This window comes from Gallus gallus, chromosome 1 (assembly GCF_016699485.2).
Source record: "Gallus gallus isolate bGalGal1 chromosome 1, bGalGal1.mat.broiler.GRCg7b, whole genome shotgun sequence".
NCBI classification, from domain to species: Eukaryota; Metazoa; Chordata; class Aves; order Galliformes; family Phasianidae; genus Gallus; species Gallus gallus.
Genome location: NC_052532.1, coordinates 51,893,578 through 51,910,081, shown reverse-complemented (window position 1 = coordinate 51,910,081; position 16,504 = coordinate 51,893,578). Strand labels below are relative to the sequence as shown.

The window sequence follows — 16,504 nt, the reverse complement described above, 5'->3', positions numbered from 1 at the left end:
CCAGTGGCCCAGTTTAATTTCAGAATGGCACTCACGGAAGTACAAGCTTTTAAAAAGAGGCTTCAAATCAACATCCTAACCTGCTGTGATGGCTGAGGATCACTTCTCATAACAGAAAAGGTGTAGCAGCTCTAACATCCTGACCCAGTTCTGGGCGTGTGCAATTACCTCCTGCTTGCACAAACTCTCTCCTCCCCTCTTCCCTTCAATGGGAGCTGAACAAGGTGTTCTTGCTCATTTTGCTTCCTACTGGAGAACATATTTACTCTGCACTGCTGCCAAATGTTGCCACAGCAGTGCCAGTATTCAGCAGTAACTCAAACAAATTTTGGATACCATGTCTAATACACATGAAAAAACACTAAAGCAATATGATATAGGCCTTGGTTATATATAAAACAAGCTGGCATACTTAGTATGGAACAGCTTTCCAGAGGCAGAGTATTCTTGATGAGTCTGTCTGTACGTAAAAGTTATATCAGTGCAGCTGCTCCAGTCATTTTCCATGTTGAGACAAACTCATAGCATCTCAGAGCTGTTTGTCACAGCTTGGGAAATGAAGCAAAGAAGTCTTGCTTCACTGCATTTCAGGCAGGCACTCATGTTACAAAAAAAGAAACACCATTTTGCTGGCAGGCCCAACAGAGGGATACAGAAGTGAACAGTCCCCACAGAATAAGCTCTCTTCACCAAAAGACTTGGTTTTCATCTCGGTTAACTGCATTATGCTAATGCTTCCCATATTCTCCCTTTACAGAACGCTTCGTTCTTGCCATCAGCCTAGCACTGGGAAAAGCAGGGGCATCCTGCCACGCCTGTGTATCCCCAGAACAAACCCCGAACTCTGGAGAACGGTTGCAGAGGGCTTTTCAGCTCCTTACACAGCTTTAACAGCCCCAGCAGTGTAACACTTACAGCAACAGAAAGCCTTCTCATCTTACGAAAAGTTTTACCATACAGATTTAGCGCTCACGCTCCTCAAGCCCTGTTACCACAAGAAGGTATTCTGGCAGGACAGGCAAGGAACAGGGCGGCTGTGCTATGGGTTGTCTTAAAGCTATCATGCAACACCTGAATTAAGAGAAATCCAGCCTCAGAGTGAACCCGTCTGCTTTGCCTCAGTGCTGCCTGCCCATGTGTGATGCTGACAGAACGCTCAAATATTTGGGAAAGGATACAAGATAAACTTTGTACTGTAGACCTAAGCATTCCCAAACGGCCAGAGCAAGGACTCAAACCAATCGCTGATTTCCACTGGCGGGAAGAAAAACTGTAATAATCTGGAACATCTGGGTATGGTTTAACCACTAGAGGGTGTAAAAACAGCATAGTGAAAGGTTTGCAGCCAGCAATTAGTGGGACCAAGAGCTGAAAGGAAGGAAAAGGACATACAAATGAAGTAAAGGAAGAGGACGCCACGTAAGGTCAAAGAAAGGGTAAGTTGGATCCAGAGAACTTCTAGCAGGATTACTGTGGTCACACAACGAAATGCCCTGAAAATAAATCTCAGCTCTGCTACTTGTGCTAAGGAAAACACTGTGGTACAAAGCCCAGTACAGTATTTACAATAAATAAGTGCAATAGTAAAGTACAGTACCTGCATTTACAAATAAGTGCACTGGCAAAGAGCAAGATGCACAGACTTACACTTTCCAGCTCAAATCCAGTTCCTAAACTGATGATAGGGAGAAATGTGACACAATTGTTCCTACATCTCACAATGACTTTGTTACAGGGTCAGGATGCACACAATCTCACACCACTTCCTTCCTCCCTCCTGAGTGCAGAAAAGCAAGCGATGCATCAGGCAGAGCTGCCTCTCCCACAGCAGCCCCAGCCTGTGGCAAGAGAGGCCTTCCTTCTGCTGCTATCATCTTAGAGGCTCCCAATCAGATTAGCTAAAAGCCTTGGAACCTCATTAGCGAAAACCAGACCTGAATTTAATCTGTTTCAGGGCCATGAAGGAAGGAAAAATGTTTACCACAGATCAAGATATTACCTAGAACAGATAAATGCAGATATTTACTTCTAACAAATATTTGCTAAAATGAAAACACTCAAGTGAAACTGACCCTGTTTGTCTACCGTGACACTTCCTTGAAGGTACATGCCATCTGAAGGACACACACGTGCTGGACATACGTACATACATCCCTCCCTGCACTCACCCACACAGCACCCTGTGGGGCTGAGCAGTCCATAGCCCTCATTTCACCCCTGGTTGCTGTAAGGCCACCTCCCATGCCCATCGCCTCTGCTTCAGTGAGCAGTCAGCAACAGCAACCCCGGACTTTCTAATCAGAAGAGTTATTAAGGGATGAGAATAAGGAAACTCATGAAGCAGGACACCAAAATGAAACTCCAAGGTGACCCCAAACTGCTCCTAAACGGGTACAGTGAAACACAAAATCCGGTGCAGACACTGCTACCAGAATGGAAAAACTGAAAGCAGATGGGAACTGCTTGAAGGAGCCAGGACTGGCTCTGACTCTCAACGCCGGCATCCCTTGCTTAGCCTGGATAAGTAGGAACACAACTCCCAGAGCATCCCAGCACATATTATCTATTTGTGCTGGTTAACAGTTTAGTATATCCCAATAGGCATTCTGAGTAACTCCCTCCTACACTGAAATTCATACACGCATTACAAGCACCAAAGGCTTGAGCTCTTCAATTGCTGATGCTGCACTAGGCTGCAGTTCCTCTACAAAAATATCTCCCTTTAAGCCGCTGCTACATACACTCAGGCCTCATCAAGACATGATGAAAATCACCTTCTTTATATAGCAGTACCTGAGAGTATTAAAGAACTTGATTTTAGTTTCTTATTATTTGTTCATTACTGAAATGTGCTGCATTATTGATTTTCCGTGCATATTAATTTCCTGTTCCATTGGTTCATGCTCTGCTTTGCAGCACAGAAAACTGAAAAGAAAGTGCCTCCATTCCAAGAAGGGAGATTTAATGCGTGACAGTTGTATCTTATAATCCATTAAATTTCATTTGTTCCAAAGCATCTCCTCCTTCCCTTGCACAAATTCATCAGCTGGGATTTCTCTGTCTTCTGCTAGGACGCAAGAGAATGCTTACAGATGCAATGCACTGAACAGAATAATTTTTTACTGCTGCAGAGTGAGAACATCCTGAATGAGAGCAAGGGGTGGGGGCCCTGCAGGACATGAAAGGAAGGGGAGAGAAGTTCACAGAAACCAGAACAACCCAGTGTGACACGGCATTCCCTACTCCACCAAAGAAGCTAGCACGGGAGGCTCTCAAACTCACTGTCGTCCTGCTCCCCTGATGCTGGAATTCCCACAATAGAACAGGGGAACACTAAACATCCACGTTCATTGACTCTGAGGAGATACAGCGGAAGCTCAGGATGGGCATTTTAAGCTACAACATTTTTAAGAATAAAGAATTTCCCGAGCCACCAGCAATGTGGAGCATTTTTAACTCCTCACCAGAGACGCTGCCACATACTGCTGGAGGCCACATTCAGTTCACCATCTTATATCTCCACAAGCGCTGCACAACAGAACAAAATAATTTCCACTCCTTAACAAGATGGCCAGGAAGCTGTCAGACAAAACATCCACAAGTGCACAGAAACACACACACGCATTTACTGCAATCAGACTCTTACTTGATTGTCTCTTGCTGGGTATCCATGATAACCTGAAGTCAGAGGCTCGTTCTGCAAGACAAGAAAACAAAGAGTGAATGTAGTGGTTGCAAGGAATGGAAACCAAGTAATTACACGTCTGTCTTAACTCAGCCAAAAACAAGAACACGCATGAAACAAGGGAAGAAAGAGCAAAGATTAAAGCACACTGCTAACTTCCTATTACCCATGCAAGCCAATATACCTAAATTTTCACCTACATATTGCTGAGTTGTGCAAAAGGAAAATAAAAAAATCAAAGCCATAAAAATAAGCATAAACTAAACCTACCTTACCCCCTATAATCTCAAGTGTGTATATTTTTGTAATTTTTTCTGAATAATTTTTATATGCAAACATCGTTTACCACCAGGAAAACCAAATAAAGTAGAACAAGAAGTGGCAGAAGCTGCTGCCCACGTCACCCAGTCTTGAAGAAATGCTTCCCTAAGCATTAGCCATAAAAGCATCAATTTTCCCCTTTTCAGAAACTACACCAATAGCTTAGCACGAGCTTAAAAAGCAGTCGCTACGACTACAATTACCCTTTCAAGCCTAAGCAATACCTCACGCGATAGGAAATCAATCCTCTACACTTTCTTCCTTCACCCCTGAAGGGACCCCAAGCCTACATTCCTCATGTTGGTGTCACTTTGCTCTTTGGGAACACGTGAACCTCCAGCACTTCCGGGATTTCTCCATTAAATTCCCAGGCTCTCCTGTATTTTACCAGTGCGGCAGAGATTAAGATAACACAGCTCATTATAATTCCTAAACATTAATTTCTGCTTATTTCTCAGTCTTAATTTCTTCTCCAATACCCTCCTTCCAACATTTCCTATTCAAAACACAGAGAGGGTACTCACGTGTCCCATGCGTGCATCCTTCACCCTGAGTGGAGGCTAAACTAAGCTACACAATGCCTTTTTGATAGAATCATAAAATAAACTGAGTTGGAAGGGGCCCACAAGGACCATCGGGTCCAACTCCTGGTTCCATGCTGGTACCCATGCTCACTCGTGAGCAGCTCCCTGCAGAGAGCTGGGAGGAAAGGAGGCCAGCAGTCCTCCACAGTCAGTTTCCAAGTCCGTTCCTCTCTCTCGTTATGGCTGGCAAGGAGAAATTCCTAAGCCAGCCCTGCACTTTCTACAGCAGCTCTTGGGGAGGGGAGAGACACTGACAAAACACAGCAAGACAATCCCAAGCAATCAACAGCAAAGTTATGCTGGGCCTGCAGCTGACAGTGATCACGGATCTCAGCTACCTTCAGACCTTCCAAAGCTTTTGTCGAGATCCTTCAGGTTTTGTTTTCCCAGTGCTGGGACGTTCGGCTCCCACCTGCCAGCTCCAACCAGAAAGGCAGCTTCTGCCCTACGCAGGGCACGCAACCGTGGGCATCATTTCACAGTTTACACACAAACACTTTAACGCAACATCTGCTGAAGAACAAGACACTAATAATTCAATACAGGGCCTAGCAATGCTATTTTAAGTTTGCATTCGTCCTTCCTCTCTTCCTTTTTACTTCAAATCTGCCCAGGGGATTGTCTGCGGAAACTTGCCAGGAAACATCAAACTTCATCTTCAGGCTCTCACACTACAGCATGCAGGGTATAGGAGCTTCAAGGACAGCACAACTTCTGGCAGCCAGTTTGGGGGATTCACAGTCATTAATTACGTGGACCACCCTGTGAGTACATCCTTTTCAAGCACTGACAGCCACCAAGCAGATAAAGTACAAAACTCTGCAAATACAGACCTGAAGAAGCAAGGGCAGACGGATGGCTCTGGTAGTACAAGGTAACCTAGCTTTTGGTTTTATCCAAAAGTTTGATATTGCTTGGTTTTTAAACCAACAGGCTGCCCAGGGAGGTGGTGGAGTCACCATCCCTGGAGGTGTTCCAGAGCCGTGTGGATGTGGCACTGAGGACGTGATCAGTGGGCACGGTGGGGATGGGCTGGCGGTTGGACCAGGTGATCTTAGAGGACTTTTCCAATCAAAATGTTTCTGTCTTTCTATGAAATGCACAGATATTACTTCCTCCATACCCTCAAAGTAAGCACACGCTGCAAGAAAACACTTTGATTGATGCTTCTCCCACCCAGTCTACCAACCTAGAAGAGTGCAATAAACATCCACCTCCTGTTTCTCTTCTCCCGTGAGACTGTTCCAGGACCAGTCTGAACAGCACTTCATATACACACGTGGAAGGTCAGTGCTTCCAGCATGCATGTATGCCAACAACGCCTTGAATACACAGTAAGTAAGGAATAAATGGAGAAGATACCACTACAGCTGCTGAAGATATGGGCAACGAACACAAGTAGAACATAATAATAAAGGAAAACAGAAATCGTCCTTTTAAGGATGATGTTATTTACCACATCAGGGACGAAGGAAATGAACCGTCACCACAAAGCAGTGACAGAAAAGAGATGAGCCCCAAAATTTTGTGAGATTCCTGGAAAAAAAGGACCTGAGTGCAGAGAAATCACTTTCAGAAACAGTATTTTTATGAGTAGAAGCACATCACAAGAGTGAGAAAAAGAAACGGGATATGCTCAGAGAGATCTAAGGATGGTCCACGGCACATAAGACATCTAAAAGAAGGAAGAAGAAAAAACCCAGTGGGAGAAAAGAGAGTAACCAAGCTCCACTTCGTTTTTCAGGACAAAATCCACAAATGGCAGAGTGAAAATATTTGAGGGATATCATTACAACAGAAGGTAAGAGGCGAAAGACTGTTACTCCAGTAAGCAAGAACTTGGAAAAAGCAGAAGACAGAAAGAGGGTAGCAGCTGGAACATTAAGGTCACTAAAGGGCCAAAGCTATCTCTGCCTTTCATACAGCAAGACTGCCACCAAGTACCGAAGTACTTGCAAAATCCCTGCTGTGCATATCATTGCTCTAATTGAACCTCGCTCTCCAAGAGAAGGCAGGAAGCGCCTAGGGAAACTGTCTCCCGCCAATAATCTCCAGCACTGCCAATTTTACAGGTCACTAATGGTGAATCCAGGGCCTGCTGTATGATTATTCCATACGGAGCTTGCTTTTGTTGTAAACTAAACAGAGCAGAAAGTGAAGGAGTTAAACTCCTGTGCCTGGAATGGGACAGTGCAGAGCATCCAAAGAGGGCCGTGTCAGGGAGCAGGGGAGCGCAGGCAGCACAGAGCGGGGATACGGCCGCATCACCTCATCCTGCTGAGGCACCAAGCTCATCTCACAAAATGCCAGTGAAAAGAGAGGGTGAGAACATTTATCACGTGCAGATTCCCTGCCCTCAAACACGCAGGGACCCTCCTTCCCTCAGCAGCCTGGCAGAAGAGGGAAGCCCCAGCTAACTGGCTTTCTCTCAGCAATTACCTACCTCTTTCTCTACCACCATGCAACCAGACATTCACAGAGAAATCGAGTTAGGCGGTGCTAGCCTGCCAAATCAGATCAAACTGCCACTGGGATGTTTCATTACTTTGTTTACCACTGAAAGCCATTTCTCAGCTACTTGCAATTGGCTTTAGAGCAGAGAGAGAAAAATAGACAATAACACAGTACATCAGATTTCTGTAGCACACGTTGTGATTTTATTCCAGCCGTACTGACATTCTCACATGGGCTCCCACACTTCCATGGGGCAGAGGAGTATCATTCTGTACTCTGGGAATAGTCTTCCCTGGGCTGGCCAACTGGATTGAAAAACAACACAGTTCAGTCAAGCCCACTAAGACTTAAACATACTTTACTTCAAATATTCACCAATCCTTAATATTTCAGCCTTGTTAACACATGTTCAATTACCTCCTTTTTATTTTCTTTTGATAACTTATTGAGGGCGTTTTCCTCACTATTAGAAATGTTAGAAGTTGTCGAATTCAACAAATCTTGAGAACACAGGAGCTGACCATAAACCAGGACACCAGTAAGCAATGACCAGCTCTGCATGTGCTGCTAGCTTCAGCAAGGCCAGAGAGGACTGGAGCAGAGTCGGTCATCGAGATATGTCACAGCTATAATGGATCATGGAAGGCCTAAAAGTCTCCTCTCCCTTTCCTTTAAAATAAAGCTAAATTTTCACTTAAAGAGGAAGTAATTCTCTTTGACATAACTTGACCCCAGAACAAATTAATTTCACATCTCAGACTCATTTTGCCAGACTCATCAGAGAAGCCTGATAAGGAATTTTCTTGACTGCCAAACTAAGCCTAAAGCCTGCAAGGTTAAAGCTGCACTACCAGGTGCTATTAGCTCAGTAAGTTAATCCATATTTCCCAAGCCAGAGAATTGATTTTCCATTGAATTCAAACCTCATCTTGAAGCGTAAAGCCCCTTCAGTTGCAAAGAGAATGTGAGAAATAAGACCAAGTCATCTCTCCAGTGGGTTTGCAGGATGCCTGCTTTCTTGACAGTGCTAGGAAAAGAAGAGTGAAGTTAACACAGCTGTTTCAACAGGTCCGGGCAACAGCAGCACAGCTGGGATGATACAGCTCATTTCCCTCTGCTCCAGCTGCCCCAGGAGCTCCCAGCAGCACAGCAGCCAGGAGACTGGGACATATGTGTGGAGGGTGAGCCCCAGGAAGCCAGGAATCCCAGGACTACCCAGAGCAGGGACATAAAGGCGACAGAAAGTTACTTCTTTCATCTGAAAGCAAAATGGGATTTTGAAGTGCAAAAGATAGCAAAAGCTACCCATTTATCAGAGACTTGAGCTAGACAAACAGAAGCCACTTTTCCAGAACACGAAGAATAAGATGTTCACAAAAAGGCTAAAAAAGCACTGGCAACTAAGCTATTAATCTGTAAGTGGCAGCTGTGAAAAAGTAACGACTTGTGAGCCAGACAGAAATCCCAGCACCGTTCTCTGCAGCTCAGTGGTTTCACTGTACTCTGGGCTTTACATCTTACACAGCAGAAGAGATAGAAACCCCAGGCTTTGAGAGGGGTGGGCTCTAAATGGACGTTTCAGTGCTTCAGTTGCGGTGGGGCAGCAGTAAAACGGTAAATGCCTTGACCAGGAAAACAGGTATGCTTTTATTAGACCCTTCCTTGTACATATCACTGCACGTAAGCAAACAGGAAATAGCTTCTTCTTTTCCCAAGTGCATCTGATGCATTTAGTTTGCTCCCTCGATTGGTTGTGCCATTTCCCTACTTCAAATTATCTGTGGATAAAATTAATGGGAAAAGCAGCATCTACAGCTGAACTACCGATTACTAATGAAAAAACTGAAGTAAAGTAGTTTTTAAATGGATCTTAATGTCACCCTTCTCCCTTGATACTTACCCTAATTTGATACATTGCTCTTGCTAATCACTCTGCAGTTCCAATAACTGCATCTATAGTGTGGGACGCTTCCCTTCAACTGTCTTCACTTTCAATTAAATTTGGATCTCAGCTTTGGCCAGACTCCAACCATGCAGACATCATCCAGCAGAGAACCTCCATTTATCCACTTCCTTGTTAGCATCCTGACATCAACAGCCCATGCTTACAGGGATGCGAGTAGCAGGACTTAGTCTTTACTCCTTACTCATCCTCTTTTATTCTAGAGTGTGTTTGGGTGACTAAAAGCGAGAGATTTTGATAAAAGGCGCCTTGCCAAGCATGCTGCGCACCGCTGTCCTTGATCACTTGGAGGACGAGTGCTGGTTCACACAGCTCTGGCTTTCCATATCTGAATTACTCAGGCTGTGCCTTGAGGGAAGGAACACCAAGGCACCGCCATGGGCTCCGGTGCCGGCCTTGCTCCATAGGGGCCTGGAGGCCGGAGGCCCATCCAGGCCCTCTTCCTTCCTGGAATTCTGACCTGTTGCCACAGCAACAGCAGCCTCCAGCTGGGCCCACCCCCTCCAAGTTTTCCCCTTCTCCTAAAAATATGGTGTTTTCAGGAGGAGCCAGGGCGAGTGGGCAGGGAGAGCAGGCAGTGAGGCCATCCCTCTTGGGTGTGGGCCGTGCAGGGCCTCCTGACTCCTCACAGTGCCACAGAGCCCTTGAGGAGCAGCCACCCGGGTCTTCCACCCAGGGCAAACATTTTTCAACACTCTCAAAGTTCCCTGGAAGGACGTTGGGCCTTCCCTCCCCCATTCCAGGGAGCAATGCCGCACAGGGCAGCTGCAGGCCAGCCCCTGCACACCAATGAGGCCGCACAGTTTCCCTGCGTGGCTGCCATCTTGCCACGTGCGTCCCACCAGGCCGTAGCTCCAGCCGTACTGAAGGTGGTGGGCTGAGAGACCGCCAGAAAAAACAGAGAAAATTAAATAAAAAGAGGCAGCCCTGGCCTCTTGCCTCCCCTCCCCTGCTCCTTTGTGTCGGTACAAGCAGCCCACCTTCCCAGGCAACCACCAGAGCACACAGTCCCGCACAGCCTATAGCTCGCAGGCACCCTTCCGGCCGCCATGGGCAGCAGGACGTCAGCGAGGCCGGCAGGAGGGAGCACCCAGTCCCGACGGGCTCCCCGAGCAGGAAGCAGGCTGCGGGGCAGAGCGGCACGCCAAGAGACACGCGCTCTGCAGGGCAGAGACCCAGCCTGAGGTTGTTTTGCTACCCAGTGACACAGCGGAGACGAGAAAGGAAGGTGATGTCAGACTAATAAAAATAGCCTTCTGCCCTGACCAGGATTTGAATAGTTTGGAGCAATTAGCCAGGCAAGCTTATGATGCAGACAGTAAGATAAAACGTAGGAGAGGCCACGTCCCTGTCAAACAAAGCAGTGTTGAACTCACCCAAACTTATTGGTGTGATTGTCTGGCAGGAGGGAAGCACTGCCACATCTTCACTAGTCCCTGCTTCACCGAGGTATTTCCTCCTCTCCTCCCAGATTCCCTTATCAGCTCCTACCACTACAAATGGATCCCAAATAAAAGTAAAAGCTTAACTTCCAAATACAACATATATACAACACATAACCTTACGATTTCTGCTTCTTACAGTCATGTCTTTATTCATATGCATTCAAAGTACGTATCATAATTCCAACCTCAAGGCACTTCTGACCAAGGAAATCCTACATATACACACACATTACAGGAACGGTAATTAGCTTGTAATAACAGGCACATAAATACACACTTGACCAAACCACACGTGAAGACAGGGTTTAAACTCTCAAGTCTTAAAAATGCAGTATGCAAGAAGCAGACAGATAGACACTCATGGATGCTGTCATCTTAAAACCCATGACGTTACAATATAGACATCCGTAACTCTGCGGAGAGAAGGGATACTTTCATACACAGAACGCACTTCCACAGCTAAAATGGAAGAGCTAAAATGAAGTATTTTACTGAGGTTCCCTGTAACAATTGTAGATTCTCCTCCAGCGTGTTCCCCCCCCCCCCTCCCTTATTCTTTTAATGCTGGAAGCAGCTTACTGGAGGTCAGAAGCAGCTTTCCACCAACTGGGTTTTTCATTTTCCAGATCAGCCAAGGGGTGTTTTCAGCTTCTCGAAGAGATGAGATTTCATTAATTTCAAGTAATTTAAATGTGCAAAGTGTACATTTTTTTTGGACTACATAAGGCAGCATCTTCGCCCCGCTCGAGGCATTGAGGAAATACAGCCTGTCTCTGCTGCTCCATGACCTATGCTGGCAACAATAGATCCAGCACAAGTTAAAGCCCCTGGGAATACTGTGCACAGCGTGACGTCTATGATCCAGCAAACACAAGGACAATCTGCATGCACAGAAGTCAATAGCACAGAATATTGATTTCCCTCCTCTTTTTAGTACGCAGAAGCATTTTAAAATGGCAGCTCATCTTCCCTTCCACTCCTACTCAACAGGAACAGAACAGGGCTCCTAGCAAGGCTTTAAAAATCCAGCACTGGGGGGCACTTTTGCATGCTGTAATTACCACATGCAGCTGGGGAAGCATTTCACGCGCTCTAAGCCACTCATTACAGGGCAGCGTGCTCACGGCACGAGAATCTAGCTTGCTCAAACACAGCACCCACAAGCTTTTGCAAGGTAAGGAGGACGGCAGAGTCCTGCCTTCGTGGGCAGCTTCTCCGCCTATGCTTTTCCAGGAACAAAGGATGGGAAATATGGGAGGGAACAGGACACAGGAGAAGACATCTCAAAGTCAGTGGATCACAAACTCCTTGGCTGATCTCGCAGATATTCAGAGGCCACTGCTCAGAGGCTAAAAGGAAAGAAACGTACTCCTACTTTGCAGAAAGAAATTATAGTTGTTATATCACTTGCAGAAGGAAAGGCTGAAACTAATTTGTGGGTTGGCTGTGAAGAAGCTGCAATATAAAATTAAATCTGCCTTACTTTTAGGGCAATTGGAACAAAAAATAGAGAGGCACGACAACACGATTCGGCCAAAATCATGCTGTATACCAAGTCCTGCAGGCAAATAGGTGCAAGAGAAATTTTCTGTGCCCTGGACATCCTGGCCTGATTGCATAAACTGCCCTAGATAGCTACGGAGATGATTTTTCCAGGTTCATCTTACAAACTGCTTCCTCTCCCCACAGACACCATCTCCTGGGGTCAGTCGCTCAGGCAGTGGCTGCTCTGCCTCCTGGGTACCAGCACCCACAGCCACCGAGCAAGCCAGGAAAGAGGCAGAAGCCAGAGGGGTCGGAGATGGAGAAGCGAGGGGTTAAAAAGCCTGGGGGAGGGAGGTGGCAGGGCTGGGGGTGAAGAAAAGGCAGGCTTCATGCGAGCCCCACAGCCACGGCTGGTTCTGATTAAGCCTGCACGACTGCGGAGCTGCACAGGAAGCGCTGGGGGTGGGGGGGGTCTCAGTCCTTGCCATCCCAAACACACTGGTAATCTTTGTGTTCCAGCAGCACCATCTGGAAACAGTTAGAGAGAAACAACTCTCAGGCCTTCCCTCCCAGAAAAAAAAAAAATGAAAAAAAAAAGGAAAAATATTTTAAAAGTCACTCTTAAGACCATTAAGCCTGGCCCCTTCATCCCCCTTCTGGAAGGCTCCTCTCCCTGCAACAGTGCTGAACAAAAGGACATCTATGGCCTAGAAGGAACCCCCTGCATGGCTCAGTGGCCCTCTCTGCTTATGAGAGGCATCCCAAGATGGCTTTGCAGGGGAGAATGGAAGGATTAGACCCGTCCTAGTGTCTGTGCAGCACTGGGAAAGGGTATGCAGAGCACTAATCACACCTACACCGACCAGCTTTGACATTGTCCATCTGCAGCCAGAATATCCCTCAAATGGGAGCTGGCTGCTCACTGACCACTGTGACTCTGGAAGCTCTCCTTTCTGAGCCAAATCAGTACACGGATAACAGCAAACACCCCAGATGCATGCAAGAGCTTTAGTTCCATTTGAAGAGGAAAGGCCCCAACGCAGACAGGGCACACCACAACGGTAATGCTTCCACGCTATTCCAGAGGTGCCAGGAATCAAAAGGGCAACAGCCTGGAGGAGCCATCTCCACCTCAAAGGGTTCAGCCTTCACCCCAGCACGCAGTCTGGAGACACTGGAGGGACGTCTCATTGCCTGCAGGCTGCTTGCTGGTATTTTAAAGGGGAAAAGGTGGTGACTGTTGAATTTTACCAGAGTAAATCACCCCAGAGAAGTGTGTTTATTCCAGAGGTACTCCCTGGCACACAGCTTGCCACGGCTGCCACCTCCACAATGAAGTGCAGCCCGCAGGGTTCCTTCTCTCCCTCCTTGCCGTTACCTTTATTCGCCTCTCTCCCACACATTGGTATTTTTCAGGGTTTTTCTTCTAATTAGACACCCAAGAGCTACACATTTGCCTACAGAAATGTAGAAACCTATCAAAACAAAATCAAAGTTAACCTTTCAACATCCCAATTAAGCAATTACAAACGAAGAGTAACATGACTGATTGCCACTACAACACAATGCCATTCCACCACGGAAAACACGTCTTTGCTTTCCTCTTACACCCACTCTATAACCAAACACCACTTCTTTATGGGCCACAGACAGTCTGGATGAGACGTGGCCACATGCCAATGCCCTCTATAATCAGAGGACGATTCATAAAAATACAGTCTTAAAATAATAGGTTTTCTCAACCATCAACCAAGGACTCAGTGGAATCCACTTATGCCATACAAATCTCTTTGCTGCTTCTGCAGAGCCCACTACTGCTGAACAGAGCTGCCTTGGGACGCCAGCGTGGTAGCTGTGGGCATGCCCCTCTGCCACGCACACGACAAAGAAAAACCCTGGCTAAGCTATCAGGAATACCCAACCATACCCACACCCAATGGCTGCTGCCATTTCACTGCACACAGAGCAAGGCAAGTGACGCTGAAGGCGTTCCAAAGAAAGACCGTGTTGCTGTGCAGAGCACAATAATCCAGCGAGATGTCTTTAAGTGCTCTGAATTCTCACGTCTGGCCCAGATCAGAGTACTAGTCCTGCTTATAAGGCAAAAGCTGCCGCTGCTTGTATTCCACTCAGAAAGGCCAAGAACTTTATGTATTAATGGAAAAACAGAGTGAGAGACTGCCAGCAGTCTCGTGCGCTGGATATTCTTATACTGGTGTACATCCCAAGTTTAAATACAGCCATCAGCCACAAAAATAAGACTGAAATTAAACAAGAGGTGCCAGGAGCAAAGCGGGCCTGGGGAAGATCAGGATGGATGTCAGAGACCTTTGTGGTCACTGCAGCACTGAACCACCAAGGCTGCTGCACCCCATGAGACTGAGCTCTGCTGAGCAGACAGGAGGACACAGATCTTCCCTGCAGCACCTCGCAACCCTGCAATGCATTTTTCCCTCATTTTACCAGCTTTAAGTTCAGTTAGAGCCTGGGAAGTCCTCAGAAATAGCCAGCAGCCTCCTCACAGAGCCTCAGCTCCACCCTGCTGCCTCTACAGATCATCTAAAGCCACTGGAAGAAGACACCCAACCCCCCAGAGGTCTCAAACTCCCAGACAGAACATTCCTGCAGTACCACACAAAAGCATCAAAGCCCCATCAACTCCCTGCCTTCCGGGCAATGCAATAAACAAGCCCCTTGTCCAGCCCAGGGCTAACCCAAACTGGTTCCTTACAGATCTCTGGAGACCCGCTTAGCCTCCCACAGCAGCAACCCCATCCCCACGTACAAGTCTCACATGGGAGTTACCACCAGGCAGGCAGCCCACACCACAGGCCCAAGCTCCACATATGCAGGACAACAGGCAACGACTGCTCCGCGTACATAACCCACTATCCCGACTGCCTTTCCCTCAGCACCGCCCTAACCCAGACTTCCCTACACCCATCTCTGTTTCTCCATGGTGCTTTTAGGAGCACGGCAGCGTTGCAATCCTACCAGCTTGTAAATGCAATGGAAATTACTGCTTGGTTTGTAAGCGTGCGTGCGTGGGAAGGGACTGTCATAGCACATTCACATAAATCTTGTTTTCTTCACAATTTAGTCTAAAAACCTCTTCCGTGTGCAGCCCCAGGAGATTTATTTGCATTAAGAAGTTCCATTTCCCTCCCCAGGCCTGGAGATGAAATGCAGAACAGCACAGATCTGAAAGAACTCGGCTCCTGAAATTACAGCATCGTGTTTCCTCCTGTGTGGCACATCCATCTGGAGGAAACAAAAGGGAGCAACCCTCCCTCCACACACACACACACACACTTGAAATTAGGCACAGAGATGCTGGTGGTGTAGCAAGCTCCTGTACTGGAACAGACCAAAGGCACCGTGGCAAGAAGTGGCCAAAGCTTCAAACCATGCCAAAGCACCACTGCCTTCCTTTGGCTTTGTTTGTCAAGGTTCCTTTGTAAATACAGGCAACGTTTTTATTCAGAGCTCTAGTTGTAGCCCCACAAATTCAGCTCTAAGTGCTCCCTCCCTCCGCACACTTGGTAACAGAGATGAAATCTCAACCCCCTTGAGCTACATGCTGATACAAAACGCCTTCTTTTAAGAGCAAGGCTTTTACAATCAGACTGAGCCCATTTCAGAAATCACACTAGCACGGAAGGGCATCGCCTTGTTTCTTCTCCCTCTGCTCCTAAATGTGCAGCCCTACTTCATGTCTTGCACGCACAGTACAGACACACGGATGCCAAAGACCTGACAAGCCCAATTGCTGAAGCACTGACTGACGCTGATGCTGGGGAAGGTGGTGGTGGTAGGATGAGGCATGTTGAAGATTTTACTAATAAGCAGCCTAGAAGAGCACGTTCTGAAGAGATGGTCCTTATCTCGGAAATATTCCTGCATGTCTTCCTGTTGCTACAGCCTCCAATAATGTGGCCTGCACAGTCCAAGAGCTGAGAGAGTCTGCCTCAACACGGAAAATGACCCGACTTCAATTATTAATGCTTTCATTACCTCCCAGCTGGACTACAGCGTGGTGACAGTGACAGCACAAAGCTTCGGGCTTTTAGAAAGCTCCAGATCACACAGAACCTGGAGCTGACAATTTCATCCCCTGACATGCTGCAGTTCTGCATGCAAGTGGCTGAGCACATCTCCACGGGAGCTTTCACACAGGTCGCAGTGCCAAACAAGCTACCTCTGAAGCCCAGGAGCATCACAGCTTTCATCACTTCCCAGGAGCAGCAGGCAGATATGTACTTCACGTCCTCTAACAGCAACATTTATCAGAATCTTTGGTTTACGTTTAAGAAGTTGAACAGAAACTCCCACAAGCAAATTTCGAAGGGGCACGGACTGCTTTTCCTAGAGGGGGAAATGGAACAGGAAAGCACAAACACTTTGTGGTGTTAGTCACATTGCTTAGCACATTACAAGAAAATACCCAAATTATGGCAGCAGAGAACAACACGTACGTGTACGTCCATAAAATACACACACGTGCACACACACACTGCACGTATCTTTAAATGAACTGGGCCAAAACCAAAACATGGCGGATCCCTCA

The 16,504-nt window shown here is 46.9% G+C and overlaps 1 protein-coding gene across 4 annotated transcripts in view; it reads right to left on the bottom strand.

The window, feature by feature from the left end:
• RBFOX2 (RNA binding fox-1 homolog 2) overlaps nt 1-16,504 on the bottom strand; it is a 163,512-nt gene that overhangs the window by 127,283 nt on the left and 19,725 nt on the right. For all 4 annotated transcript variants that reach the window (XM_040656373.2, XM_015288005.4, XM_015288028.4 and 1 more), the window contains exon 2: nt 3,647-3,697. In XM_040656373.2, coding sequence (XP_040512307.1) covers nt 3,647-3,697 — 51 coding nt within the window. The remainder of the gene's footprint in view (nt 1-3,646; nt 3,698-16,504) is intronic.